General features: G+C 40.1%; 1 protein-coding gene across 1 annotated transcript; it reads left to right on the plus strand.

The window, feature by feature from the left end:
* The first annotated feature begins 3,290 nt into the window (after positions 1–3,290).
* On the plus strand, positions 3,291–4,515 carry LOC116190216 (beta-1,3-galactosyltransferase 6-like). The gene is given in 3 exon segments (XM_031519876.1): positions 3,291–3,670; positions 3,673–3,990; positions 3,993–4,515. Coding segments are annotated over 3 exon segments (894 nt in total). The 5' UTR covers positions 3,291–3,366; the 3' UTR covers positions 4,265–4,515.
* Positions 4,516–15,521: the final 11,006 nt, after the last annotated feature.

Here is a 15,521-nt window from a genome sequence, read left to right on the forward strand (position 1 = left end):
CTATTTAATATCTTATTTATACTTTTATTTAAGCAAATACCCGATTTTGTTACTTCCACATAATTTCTATATGATGTGATTAAAAGTCGAAAATATCCCTTAAATATTCTTAGTCTAATGCAATTTAAAATTAAAGGGAGGAGTTAAATATAATGTAATTCACTTAGCATAATTCCTCTCGCTATCTTTCCACTCACGAGTCAACCTCTCTTTTGTTGCTTTCTTCTCTCAACCTCCCTATCTCACGTTTATCGCATTATTTTTGTTTCTTTTTTTCAAATTCTATCTCCAATTCTTACTTACTCTTAATTTTTTTTATTTCATTGCCAAAATAATCCATCCATAAGCATACTAGAAAAAAAATATTATAGCTGGAACAGACATGCATGATTAGATCCCGATATGCACGGATAATTTCTAGTGATATTTTAATTTCGATTTCCTCTGCAATGTCTGAGTATGATCAAGACCAGGGGCGGAGCCAGCATACCAAAGGGGGCAATTGGCCCCTGAATTTTAATGTTGCGTTTGGTTTCATAGTAGGATTTTAAAATCAGATTTTGATTTTGAAAAAAAGTGGTATAATGTGACCCATCCTTTGACTTTGTATGAGTTAGTTGTTTTGTTGTGGAAAAAAGTGGTATAAATGGGATTCACTCTTTGATTTTGTAAGAGTTATTTTGTTTTGTAATGAGTAGAGTTAGTTAGAATTGTGATTTTAAATAATACTCACAAACCAAACAATGCCATTTTTTTAAAATTTTACCTCAAAAATATATTTATTGTAACATTTTGTCCCCCTGAACTTTGAATTTTTAAAATTTTATCCCAAAATTATATTTATTATAATATTTTTACCCCCATCGATAAAAATCCTGGCTTCGCCCCTGATCAAGACAGTCATGATTAGACAACAAATATAACCCCGACCAAAAACCTTTGAGGTTAAAAGGTTCATGCTAACTTGCTCGGCCTCTAAAGTCAAAATACTCGAGCTATTTTGTTCGACTTCCAATGATAAAAAAAAAAGGTCTCAAACTAACTGTTATTTCTTCATCTCTAGTTAAGACACTATGCTAAGGTTGATTTTTCACTGAAAAAACTATATCTATTATTGTTAGCCAACTAGCCCACATCATAATGAAACTCGATTGAATGCTCAACACTCAAATAATAGAGTTGCGGAAGACGAGTATTTCGCTGTTCAACATATACACTCATTTTCAGAGGAAGTATAAAAAATATTGAAATCAAATAGTATCGCATATATATGGTCATTAAGGTAGTTGATGCTTCAAGAACATAAGTTATAATTCAATAAATTGTTTAGGGTTTGTATTGTTCTGGGTGTAGATTTTTTTCGGTTGCACCTTATTATCCAGAAGCCCATTAAGTCTCGACTAATTTATTTGAGTAGAGTTGGCCTACTAAAGAATAAAGGTCTCGTGGCATGGATTTTTTCTATTTACAAGAGTTGAACTTGAGACATCGATTAAAGAAAAAAAGTGTAAAACTACTCAAATCAACTCATGTTGGTATAGGTTTTAGGTCTTTATCTTGTAACATTTAGTTTATCACCACTAGAAAAATGGATATCATCCATGTGTGGACCCGAATCTCGTCTTGTCAAGGCCAGCATGCGTGTCGTGTCGCACGACTTGGGATTATCCACATTCCCCGGGGATGCGAATGGACATGCTTGAATAGGAATCGCCATTACCTCTTTACGACTTGAAGATTGAGGGCTGGTGGTTGCTCGGTCTAGGGGTAAGGAATACAACTAATTTGCTAAGGCATATGGTCTTACGGAACCAATTATTCCAAGCTCGAAGGTTCTTTTACGTGCTGACCTAAATCCTGAACGTCCTGTCGGTACTCTAGTTTGTCTAAGGTTTGTCATTTTTAGTTTGTTTACCGTGTTTGATAAAGTTTTGCTCGTCTTGTTTGGTTTGACACTGTAAATTAGTTGAGAAGTGATTGAATTGGACTAAGAGCTCGAGATAGGGTAAACCATTGTGTCAAGGTTTCGGCCCACCGTCCTCACATCACGAGTCGCCGGGCCATGATGGTCGGTTCCCCACATGGGCCAAAACTGAGAAACGTAAGCTTTACTCATTCCTAGACACGTAGACCGACTCGACTGGTTCAACACTCAGACCGTTTCCTCACCGACCGAGATCATTATATGAATAAATATACAAATAAATTCCGTGCACTGTACTCTTAATATAATACAAATATATCAATGGGATCCTAGTCGATTTGTGTTAAGCTTGAGTTATGTTTACTAGCTTGTACGAAACATGTGATGAGTCTTCCATGTAATATTAACAGATCTACCTCCACTCTCATGCATGCAAAGTCTTAATTAAACTAAACAATTACTCCCTCTCTCTCCCTCTCCCTCCCTCTCTCTATCTCTTCACGTGTAAAACATTTCGATGGCCCCGATGAATCAAGAAAAGCATGAAAAAATTTATTGGTGATATTGATGGCCACATTCGCCCAATAATGCTCAGGAAAAGAGCATGTCGACTAACTGAGGAAAAATTGTGCATATAAATACACCCCTGACTGCTAATTAATACATATTGAAACTTTTTTTTCACCCAAAAAAGAAAAAGGAAAAAAATTGAATCCTTTTCAAAGTTTCGAAATTTGATTTCTCATATATCAGTGTCGAGTGACAGTTCAATTCCGAGGTGCGGAAAATTTTAAACGGCCATTTTCTACAACAATGGGGCACGGAACATTCAATAGAAATAATTCGTAATATAAATTAATTGCCCGCAATTCATACACGTTAAACAAATCCATTCACACTCACTCGGTGTAATTTTATTGGTGCACTGCTTCCTCCTGCTATGCGATGAGATAAAGTCATCAAAATTTTTTCATTTTTACTATAGACACAATAATATCTCTTTTTAGTCTTTTTCAATTGATTGTCCATTTCTTGTTATTAAAAGGTTTTATTTATCGAGAGAAATGTCGTCTGCAATGACATTACTCTCAACTTTAGACTAAGAGGTGCTTGATTCGATTCTTATCAGTAGGACTTCCCCTGTCCCTATAACATTTTTCCTCACCAGTTTATCTCTTTTTAGTCTCATTTGTAATTAAAAAAAAAGTTTTGTAATTCACAAGAATGATGTGATTTTCTTTGAAGGTGGATTGTGTGTATACAAATAATTTAACCGAAGTGTCAGTTGGTTGTTTTTTCCTGATAATTATTGAAAATTTCTAACTCAAACCTGCCCAATAAAATATAAATATCTCAATCTTGAAAATCAAATTGTTTAATTTCCTGTGGCAGTACTCTTCCTGAGTTCTAATTGCTACAAAACACAACTGTTAGGTCCAACAATGCATCCAAGGTGCCTAATTCTTATTTCTTTCAACTCTCTTGCCCTCTTCCTCACCTTCTTCATCTCCTTCATCCTCTTCACGATCCGAATTAAATCACCATACCTAGCTGGGTCGGCATCCGAATGTAACATCAAACTTAACACGACATCTGACCAAGCCCATGCTCGATTCCGCCTCCTGATAGGTATCTTAATGCGCCCTGATAGTTATGATCGCCGCCACTTCCTTCGTCTCATTTATGGAATACAGTCCTCTCCATTGGCGGAAATTGACGTTAAGTTTGTCTTCTGCAACCTCACAAACCTGAGCAGAAGACACTCGTGGCCTTAGAGATCTTACGTTTCAACGACATTATCATCCTTAACTGCACCGAAAACATGAACTCCGGGAAGACCTACACCTACTTCTCCTCACTCCCCCACATCCTCCCCAGGCACTATGATTACGTCATGAAGGCTGATGATGATGTCTTCCTCCGCATTGAGCCGTTAGCTGCCTCGCTGGAGCCCCTGTCTCGATGGGACTTGTACTATGGATTTGTGATCCCATGTCCAAGTATGAACCCTTACGTGGAATACATGTCAGGAATGGGTTTCGTATTGTCATGGGACATCATCGAGTGGATAGGAAATCGGAGATTCCGATGAATGATCAACACGGCCCAGAGGACAAGTTAGTGGGGAGGTGGTTGAATCTGGGAGGCAAGGCAAGGCACCGACACACAGAGAAGCCGGGTATGTACGACTACCCAGGAATGAATGGGAGGTGTTCACATGAGCTCATACCACAAACCGTGGCGGTTCATAGGCTTAAAAGATGGGACCAGTGGTTTCGCGTTCTTGAGTTCTTTAATGTTACCAAAGAGCTTAAGCACTCCAAACTTAACCATTTTTGAGATTTTGTTTCAATTAAGAGAAAAAAGCCCGAAAATTGGGAGAAAAAAAGCCCGAAGAAAAACTGTGGATCTCTCTTAGGTATTTGGTTGTGATGTTCGGAAAATGGGCGTGCCTGACATCCTCTTGAAGGGATGAGCATCTAATCTAGTTGACGAAGACACCTCTTCAAACTCCATGCTAGCATAACTTGCAAGAAGGGCAATATCGGTAGAGAATCTCATTTTCCCTCTCTGATGCTTAAATGAGTATTGGTCGTAAGAATGAATGAATGAATCCCCTGAAAAGTTATATACCTGGAGTATTATATAATCTTATTATAACCGTTGACAGTTACCTGCGAAGGGGTTTGAATTTGAATTTGAAGAGACACTGTGTGGCTGTACCTGCTATTAGATTATGAGGTCATATATATTAGTTTTAGGTCAGGTCTTTTATTGGCTTGATTTAGGGGCCCTTGTCTCTAGGCCCATCATTTGCCCTCAAGCCCGAGCTTTCAGTGAAAGCGCGAGGTTCAATTACCATCCTTCAAATTTTGATTCGTTGTCTTTCATGTGTTGCGTCGACATTACGGATATAGGGTGAGATTTTTGAATTTCTCGCGAGGTGGCGCTCGCTCGCGGTTGCCCCCTATGGGGTCTTAAATTGTTTCATTCTGCGAGACCTTAGCGCAATGGCGCCAGCTCGCCGATGCCCCTGGGGATCTTTGTCATACCTCTCATCGAGGTTTCTGCATTATTGATTTCATTATGTGGCAATAAACTGTAGAAGAAATGCCTCCAGGAAGCAGTCCATAATATCTAATTTTAGGAGACTACCTTTAACAAGAGATCTTTGATATCTAAGCTATAAAGATTGCCTCTAATGAGAGGTTTTTAAGCGTATGGTTTTAGAGATTGCCTTCAATAAGATCTTTGATATTGAAATTTCTTCAGAGATTGCCTATAGTGAGAGGTCTTTAATAACACTAAGTTTACAGATTGTCTCTAAAGAGAGGGCTTTGATATTTTAATTTCTTCTGAGATTGCCTGTAATGAGAGGTCTTTAATAACATTAGTTTTAGGGATTGCCTCTAATGAGAGGTCTTTGATATTTAATTTTCTTTTGAGATTGCCTCTATTGAGAGGTTTAATATTTAAAATTTCAAAGATTGCCTCTAACTAGAGGTCTTAATATCGTTGGTTTCAGAGATGCCTCCAATAAGAGGTCTTTGATATTTCAATTTTAGAGATTGTCTCCAATAAGAGATCCTACGTTTTCCTCCTTGAGGTCGCTTACGTAGTTCTTGCTTAATTGAGTTTGCCTTCTTTGGGAAATCTTCATTTTTCTGCAAGATCACTAATCTCGGCCTTTGCTCATGATTGCATCCTTTCAGACGTCTTAATTTTTTTCCTTAGCCCCCTTTGGGAGTTCTTTGCTTTCCCTGCCTCCATTGGGAAGTCTTTGTTTTGGGTTGTCTACTCCCGGAAGATCGCTTAAATGGTATTGTCTCAAATGGGAAATCACTTAATGGTAATGCCTCTAGTAGGAGGTCTTGTTCTGTTGGGTCTTCGGTAGGAGATCACTTATTAATGGTAACCGCTTTCAATGGGAAGTCTCGTATTGTTGTGTCTCCTATGGGAGATTACTTAATGGTAACCGCCTCCAAGGGAAGGTCTTGCTTCATGGTGTCTCCAATGGAAGATCACTTAATGATAATCGCCTCCAATGGGAGGTCTTGATTTGTTGTGTGTCCAATGGGAGATCGCTTAATGGTAACCGCCTCCAATGGAGGGTCTTGTTTCATGATGTCTCGAATGGGAGATCACTTAACGGTAATCGCCTCTAATGAAACTTAGGCCAGCGATCAGGCGATTGTAGGGTTCTCCACCTGTCTCGCCAGTTACCTTTCCCACGACTCCTTTCACCGTAGTTTCCATAGCCTCGCTGATCTTCATTTCCATAACCACGGTGTTGGGCCGGTTTCTCTCCTATATGGAGAATGATGAGGGCGGGTGATGGAAGTAATCCCACATGGAAAAATTGAGAGGAAATCCATAGGTTTATAAGAGATAATGGTCTAGCAACCCATTGGCTTAAGCTTTTGAGTTGCGGATGGGCCCGAGTCTCAAGTAAGCCCATGGATTTTTCCCAACAGTGGTATCAAAGTCCCAGGTAACGATCCTGGAGAAGTGCACACGCTATGCGTGGAAACCCACACCGCGCCAAGGCCCGAGTGTGGAACTCGTGGCTAGTGAATGGCCTAACAATTGGTATCCGAGTTCGGAAGTAAAAAGCCCGGCTCGAAGTCCTCCATATAGTCCAGAATGGGGGGGAATTGTTGGGCCGTGACCTAACAATTGGTATCCGAGTCCGGAAGTAAAAAGGCCGGCTCGAAATCCTCCATATAGTCGAGAATGGGGGGGAATTGTTGGGCCGGTTTTCTCTCCTATATGGAGAATGGTAAGGGCCTAACAATTGGTATCCGAGTTCGGAAGTAAAAAAAAACCCGGCTCGAAGTCCTCCATATAGTCGAGAATGGGGGGGAATTGTTGGGCCGGTTTTCTCTCCTATATGGAGAATGATGAGGGCGGGTGATGGAAGTAATCCCACATGGAAAAATTGAGAGGAAATCCATAGGTTTATAAGAGATAATGGTCTAGCAACCCATTGGCTTAAGCTTTTGGGTTGCGGATGGGCCCGAGTCTCAAGTAAGCCCATGGATTTTTCCCAACACACGGTGATATCTATTGACGTAATCTCGTTGATCGCTATTTCCTTAATTCCGACGAGAAGGGCTTCTATCTCTTTCTTTGCCCTCCCTTTATACAAAGGTCTCATATTTTTCGAATTGGAATAACAATCGTATAGAAGTAGAAGCAATGTGAACCACTAGTTCATGAGCGATGATATTCTCATTTCATCATTTAGTTATTAAGGACAAGATATATACTCCACACAAATAATATTTCATTAGAGATTTTTTTTTTCTTTTCTAGTTTGCCCTGTTTTCCGTGGACTTGATTTGCTGCTTAAAGTGAATAGATAATTCCATGCAATTGGCTTATATGCATGGCTTTGTGATCTCACCAATAATAAACTTCCGTCAAATAAAAAACAAATTTCTTTTTCATAACATATTTTAAGAAAGAGATTGGAAGGAACGCACCGGTTAGAGAGATCACAAGAGCCATTACCACATCGAGAAATCCAAGCACAACAAGTGGGCGATGGCGCTTTTCTAATGAGCATCACTGTAAATGTGGCCAAGCCACTTTGAATTTGGAGGTTGATCGGAGTGCTCAATAGCCGTTGTTGCATCCTCTTAGATGAATCCTCTCAGCATCCTGGGAGTCCTCATTCTTCAATAATCTGCAAAACAAAAACTGATCCCATGCACTTATCATTATGAAGTCATATTCCATTGACAATTGTAGGTCCAATGGGGAGATCTTCGAAATTTTGAGGGACGCTTCCTATCGCATCCCTGAATATGATATCGATGGATCCTTGGATGAAACACCCTCTGGAATAATGCCTCCCCTTGTCATCGTCGTCAAAACCTTTATGCGGTGAAGAGGTCATTGATGGTCCCTCCCATAGAATTTTGACTCATTCCATGCTCTGCTTTCATGGTGTTGATATTCAAGCTCTTTGATAGAATTGATAAGGACGAGTGTTGTTCCTGTGTTGCTACTTCTTGTCGACAATATTACCGCGATGTCGGCTATTGCTGTTGGAGGGGTCGAGCACCCCGTCGTCATCAATGACGAAGTTGTCGGATTTATTATTGGTATATCGTAATCCATATGATCAGAAACTGACATTCTATGAGCACCCATCTGGCCGGCAATCTTCTGCTTTCTATTGATCCATTGCTTCTAGCCACTTAAATGGGGTCAAACATCAACACGTGAGGACAGACAGTGTTTACACCCACTTTCTCTAATATATGAAAATAGTCAAGTCGTGATGTGTATGTAGTATCTCGATGATTTTCCCGAGTTTTGGAGAAATATTGGTTGGATTTGGAAAAGAATACTACAATTATGGTGGGCTAGGCTGGGTTAATTAAAGGCTTTAGTGAAGAAAGAGGCCCAATACTTCATATGTTTAGCCCAATTAGAAGGAGAGGCTCAATTGAAAAAAGTCCAGCAAGGTGAGCCATGATGGAAGATATACGCATGGACATATGAATATGCATGGACGTGCTAATTTTCAACAAAGACGGTGGAGATTTATATTCCTTGGTAGCCTATTATTCTTAGTGAGCAAACACGTGATGTTCTCGGAATCTTCGAGCTTAGATGATAAATAAGTCTATTACTTTTTGTTATTTTATTTCTAGGTATGCTAGGTAGGCAATTTCATATTTGAACAATGTCTCGATATCTCGTAATTATAGGGGCATCCATTCAGAGAGATTTTCTAGGCTTTCATGTAAATGCCTACAAATATGTGATTCGGAGTTCATTGTAATCTCCCTTTGGCACAACTATCAATCTCACTACAATTTTTCTATCTTTTCTATCTAGTACTTTATTTTCGTTGCACTTATATTATCGCACCTTCAGTATCTCCCTTTCTAGCACTTTCAATACCATGCACCTTTAATTCCTCGCAACTGTCAATCATTCGGCACCTATCCTTCTACCCATTTTCGAGCATCCGGGCAAGGAACGGGCTTCTACCCGAGCAACGAGCTTTCGGGCAAGGGGAAAGACTTTGATGATCGTCTTCCCAAAGCTCCAGCTTGAGCTCGGAGAAGGACGCCATGTTGGGGCCAAAGAAGGTATTGATGGTGTAAGGAGGGTGTGGTGTGGGCTGAAGCGGCCCTTAGAGAGCGCGGTCAAGGCCACCCCAAATCCCATACCATACATCAGGTGTGCCCCCTGTGTCGGCATGGCTTCTTCGGTCTGCTCGGATCTAGTCGAAGGGTCTTTGCACCAATTTTTATCCTTCTGTGGCGACGGCTATGAGCTTGAACCGACTCTTTCTTGCTTTTTCTTGCTCACAAAAGCAAAAAAGATAGCCCCTTTGACAATTCTCTAAATCAATGGTCCTACCATGAAAATTACACTTTGTGTATCTTTGTGTGTGTGTCTATAAATGGTCACAAAAGCAAATTTGAGCCAAAACCTCAAATAACTTCCCCAAGAAGGGTCTTGTATCTCTATGTTCGTGTATCAGTGATATATATGTATTTGTGTGTGTAAATACATGTGAGAGTGCAATGTTACAGAAACAGAGTTGAGTGGAAAAAGAAAGTCGTAGAAGATGATGAAACTCCTTTGTTCTTCAATGGACACTATCCTCAGGGTATCTCTCTATCTCTCTCATCTCTGTCGAGAACACACTAGGGGACAAGTAGGGAGAGAGGGTGCCACCGAGATTATGGTTTGGAGGTGGTCTGCTACACCATGAAGAAATCGAAAAGAAACCATTGACGAAATTGGTATGGAATCAAAGTTGCAGAATAGAATCTGCAGTAATTCTGCAGTGCTATCATTCATTAGAGAAGACAGGCTTATAGAAATATATACATCGAGGTAAATCCCTAGAAATATGGGACCTAGTTGGGAAATGTATAACGTCTAGCCTAAAACAGAAAAACTTTACAAAGTTACATGATATCGGAGTATCTCGAGAAGATACTCGGGGTACAACTGTATAGATAGGACGTTCAAGGGCTCAGGTCAAGCTCGTTGGAGAAAAGAGGGAATCGAGGCTGTGGGAATTGGTGTATGCCCTAGAGGCAATCTATCATCAGTTCTGTAATATAACATGTATTTCATTATATTACGAGGCATATCTGTTATTGTGTAGATTGCGTTAAATATGATTTTATACAATAATGTCCTTGGAATAGTATGTTCAATAGGCATCAAGTGTGACTTGATTGTGAGATCCTATAATTACCGAACATTATTCCTAAATGTCCATAGTCAAAGTATTATCGTTAATTAGGACAACGATAATACGGTTAGACTATTGTGGGTGTTGATTGATGACCAAGTCTCACAGGTCATGGATATGGAGATATCAAATCACATCACATGTATACATTAAGAGTAATGTGTATTGGACTGATCCGCCATGAGATTGCTACATGGGTTGTTACGTGACTGTCATTAGCATATCTCAAAGTGACTATAGTGTAATGGTCCTTTGACTTGAGGTCACCATGGATTCCTACGTGTAATGTCGTATATTTTGATACTGTCAAACGCCACCGTAACAGGCTGGTTATAAAGATAGTTTTGGGTATGCCACAAAGCATGGAAAAGAATGTGAGTGACCAAGATAGGATTTGTTCCTCCTACGAAACGGGAGCGATATCTCACGGCCACTTGGTGGTTAAGTCTAAAAGTGTATGCATACCCAAATGAGTCGATATAATGATATCGAGCTCATTTGTTCTGATAGACTTACCCGGTAAACCAAGAAAAAGAGATATTGAGCCATACAAGGATGTCATCGACCATGCCTTGGGCTCAATAGAGATATAGAGGACAAAGGGATTATATTACACGGTAGCATAGGTCACAAGGTTTGTCGAGAAATTGACTTTCCGATTACTTGAGTAATAGTGATGCATTGCTAGATGCCGCTCACTGTTTGTAATATTGAAATAGAGATTTCGATATTACTGTCAACGTAATTGGGAACCTACAGGGTCACACAAGACGACTAAATCGACGGGATATTTTGAAACAAATAAAATCGTCTAATAGAGATTATACGATTTAAGGTGCGACCGATTAATCGGATATTTAATGAGATTAAATATGTCGATTAATTAGACTCGATTTATTAAATTCAATAGCCCACAAAAGTAATATACATAAATATATATATGTTTGTATGTGTCTGTGCACGCATGCAAATACATATATATATATATATATATGGCTATATGTGTATGTATAAAGATACAATTGGGATCCTTAAATCCTTTTTGTCCCACACCGGTCAAATGGCTTGAAATCCTTTCCCCAAGCCATTATATATACATAGCAGTGTATTGAGATATTAGATATAGATAACATACAACATATATGCACGTGTATATATGATATACATGTATGTATATAAAATGGGATTATTGAGTTGAATTGTTAACTCATTAAGTCCAATTAAGTTTAATAATTCCGGGTGTCGCACCGGTGTTTCTTTCGAGTGTTGGCCGCTAGCACCGCCGATTTCGAAGACTCGTCGACAAAGTCGGTGTGGATACCGGTAGAGGCGTCACGCGTGGGACGCTCGGTCGACAATTTTAAATATTCAGGTACGCTTTTATTTACTCTTATTCTTCTAGTAGGTCTTGGAATTAGTTTCACGGGTAGGAAATTTTGAATTTCTGTTCTTTTTTTCGCTTCCGTTGTGCCTCGTGGAACTAGCAATTGGTATCAGAGCCTAGTTAGTTAGAATCTGAGTAGATAATAGCATAAAATATGATTTATGCTTGGTACTGGTATGATTATGTTTTATATTTGCGGTGCATGACTGTTAGACATGGACTATGTCCTAGTTGTGTGTAGTATAATAGTTATACGTGTGGACTATTATGTAATAGTTACTAATAGTGTATAGTGAGATCGATTAAATGTTAATCAAATCCCTCAAAATATTAAGTCCATATCCTTCCACCGTGTAACGCTCGTCAAGACCAAGATCGATGAGTGTGTAGACCTTTCCTTCGCAGGATGCCCTTATCTATCCTAGTAAGACGTTGTGTCCAGTGGGTCGGACTTAACTGAGCAAGCCTAATAGGATTAGGATTCAGAGGCATGTAGTTGGGCATCGATCTATAAGATAGATTTGAATAAGGAGTTACTCACTCAACTAATCAAGAGTTGCATGTGATGCAATTGGGAAAGTGAGTTCCTACCTAAATAGCCAATTCTTGGTGAATCAGCCCTCGACTGAGCTTGAGCTTGTGAGATATGGATCTTGAGCTACTATGAGAATGATATTCTCTGAATCAATGTTGAGGTTCATTGATTTGATATAAATAGTGGGAGCAATATTTATAAAGTCCTCATTAAAATATTGTGTGTCATACTTTATTTTGTATATTTCTATGGTAGTTACCATGGCAGGGAGCACTTCTAGTACTTTCTGTTTGCGATCCGTCCTTGATAAGGACAAACTATCAGGGAATAATTTCCTTGGTTGGTATCGAAACTTGAGAATTGTCTCACCCAGAAAAGAAGCTATATGTCTTAGAGCAACTCTCTCTTGCGCCACCGCCTGATGCCCCCCCAGCTGAGAAAGATGCTTATAGTAAGCATCATGATGATGCCGTAAACGTCGGATGTCTCATGTTAGTCACCATGGACTCGGAGCTTCAGAAGCAACACGAGAACAGATGAAGGCGTACGATATGATCGTGCATCTCAGGCACCTCTATCAAGAGCAGGCCCGACATGAGAGATTCGAGATCTCTAAAGCACTTTTTCAGGCAAGGTTGACTGAGGGTAGCCCGGTGGGTCTTCATGTACTCAAGATGATTGGGTACGTTGAGACTCTGGGAAGACTGGGATTTCCTCTTGGTCAAGAGTTGGCCACAGATTTAGTCCTACAGTCGCTGCCCAGCAGTTATAGTCAGTTCATTATGAGCTATAATATGAATGACTACAATAAACCATTGCCTGAACTGCTTAGCATGTTGAGAACAGCTGAGCATGATATCAGCAAGGGGACATCCGTTCTAATGGTCCAAGGGACCAAAAGAAAGGGCAAGAGCAAGAGTAAAGGCAAGAAGGCTAAAGGTGCATCCAATTTTGACTTGGGTGCGTTGAAGCCTAAAGCCAGGTGGCGAAGAATGATTACTGCTTCCATTGTGGCAACACTGGACATTGGAAGCGGAATTGTAAGATATACCTGGAAGAGTTGAAGAAGAAGAAGGGAAGTGAGACTTCCACTTCAGGTATCCATGTTATAGAGATTAATGTATCTACTACTTCTACATCTTGGTATTAGATACCGGATGTGGTGCTCATATTTGTGGAAAATTGCAGGACCTAAAGGACAGTAGATCGTTGACAAAGGCGAGCTGGTGGACCTACGAGTTGGAAATGGAGCAAGAGTTGCTACATTAACTGTAGGGACTTATCACCTAGTTTTACCTACTGGGCTTGTATTAGATCTTAACGACTGTTATTATGTACCTGCTATTATAGAACATAATATCTGTTTCTTGTTTGGACAAGAAGGGATTTTGTTTCACTATAAAGAACAAGTGTTGTTCTATGTACATGAATGATGTATATTATGGCAGTGCACATTTAAGTAATGGTCTGTATGTTCTTGATCTAGATACGCCTATTTATAATGTGGAAACCAAACGGCTCAAATCTAATGATTCGAACCCGACTTACCTCTGGCATTGTCGTTTAGGCCATATTAGCGAGAATCGCATCTTTAGACTCCATAAGGATGGATTACTGGACTCGTTTGATTTAGAATCGATCGAGACATGCGAAACCTTGCTTATGGGGAAAATGACTAAGCCCCTTTTACCGGAAAAGGTGACCGAGCTAGTGATCTTTGGCTCTCATACATACCGATGTATATGGACCAGTGAACAAGCTTGCTAGAGGTGGGTATCTCTACTTCATTACATTTACTGATGATTCAGTAGATTTGGATAGTGTTTTTGATGAAACACATCTGAATCCTTTGAAAAGTTCAAAGAATTTAAGATGAAGTGGAGAATCAGTGGGTAAGTGCATTAAAGTTCTTCGATCAGATCGAGGAGGTGAATATTTGAGCTATGAGTTCGCTGACTATCTTAAACAGTGTGGGATTTTATCTCAACTGACTCCACCTGAACACCACAATGGAATGGTGTAGCTGAGAGGAGGAATCGAACTTTTTAGATATAGTTCGATCTTTGATGAGTCATGCAAACTTACCTGACTCCTTTTGGGGATATGCTCTACAGACAGCTGCTCTCTCATATTAAACAATGCTCCGTCGAAATCAGTTGAAAGGACACCATATGAGATGTGGTATGGGAACGTCCCAAGATGTCTTTTCTAAAGATATGGGGTTGCGAAGCTTATGTGAAGAGATTGTCTTCGGATAAGCTTGGCCCTAAATCGGACAATGTTACTTGTACTTCGGGGTATCCTAAGGAAACTCGAGGATACTATTTTCTATAATCCCATCGAGGGCAAAGTGTTTGTCGCTCGAACTGCGGTATTCCTTGAGAAAGAGTTTCTCTCCAAAGGAACTAGTGGGAGAAATTAGAACTGTGGGGAAGTTCTACCACACAAATGACATTGACCAATCGACGGCGATGTTTGCAGACAGAGTACCACAAAGTTTGTTGTGGCACAATCTTCTACACAGGTGACACAGGAGCCTCGTAGGTCTAGTAGGATACGTCATGAGCCTGAGAGATATGGATTTCTCGTGACTCAAGACAATGACGTATTGCTCATATAGATATGAGGAGCCTACAACCTATGCGGAAGCCGTAATAGGCCCAGACTATGAGAAAATGCTGGAGGCCATGAGATCTGAGATGGAGTCCAGTACACTAACCAAGTATGGACTTTGGTTGATCCACCTGAAGGGGCAAACCCATTGGGTGTAAGTGGGTTCTTCAAGAAAGAAGACTGACATGGACGGTAATGTGATTACCTTTAAGGGCCGACTTGTTGGCAAAAGGTTTCAGACAAGTTCATGGTGTTGACTATGACGAAACCTTTTCCCCGTAGCTATGCTTAAATCCATCAGGATCTTGCTTGCAATTGCAGCTTATTATGATTATGAGATCTGGCAAATGGATGTCAAAACTGCTTTCTTGAACGGGAAGCTCCTCGAGGATGTGTTTATGACACAACCTAAGGGTTTTGTCGATCCACATTGTGCCGGAAAGGTTTGTAAGCTACAACACGGTCTATTTATGGACTGAAGCAAGCTTCTAGGAGCTGGATCTCTTCCGTTTTGATGATGCAATCAAAGAGTTTGGTTTCATCAAGAATGAAGATGAACCCTGTGTTTACAAGAAGGTTAGTGGGAGCGTAGTAATCTCCTGGTGTTGTATGTAGACGACATACTTCTGATTGGGAATGACATTCCTTCCCTACAGTCTGTGAAGACTTGGTTGGGAAGGTGTTTCTCTATGAAGGACTTAGGCGAAGCTACCTACGTGCTAGGTATTAGGATCTATAGAGATAGATCCAAGAGACTGCTTGGCCTAAGTCAGAGTGCATACATAGATAAAGTGCTTCGGCGCTTTAAGCATGCAGGATTCTAAGAAGGGTC

This window comes from Punica granatum, unplaced genomic scaffold, assembly GCF_007655135.1.
Source record: "Punica granatum isolate Tunisia-2019 unplaced genomic scaffold, ASM765513v2 Contig00391, whole genome shotgun sequence".
Taxonomy (NCBI): Eukaryota; Viridiplantae; Streptophyta; class Magnoliopsida; order Myrtales; family Lythraceae; genus Punica; species Punica granatum.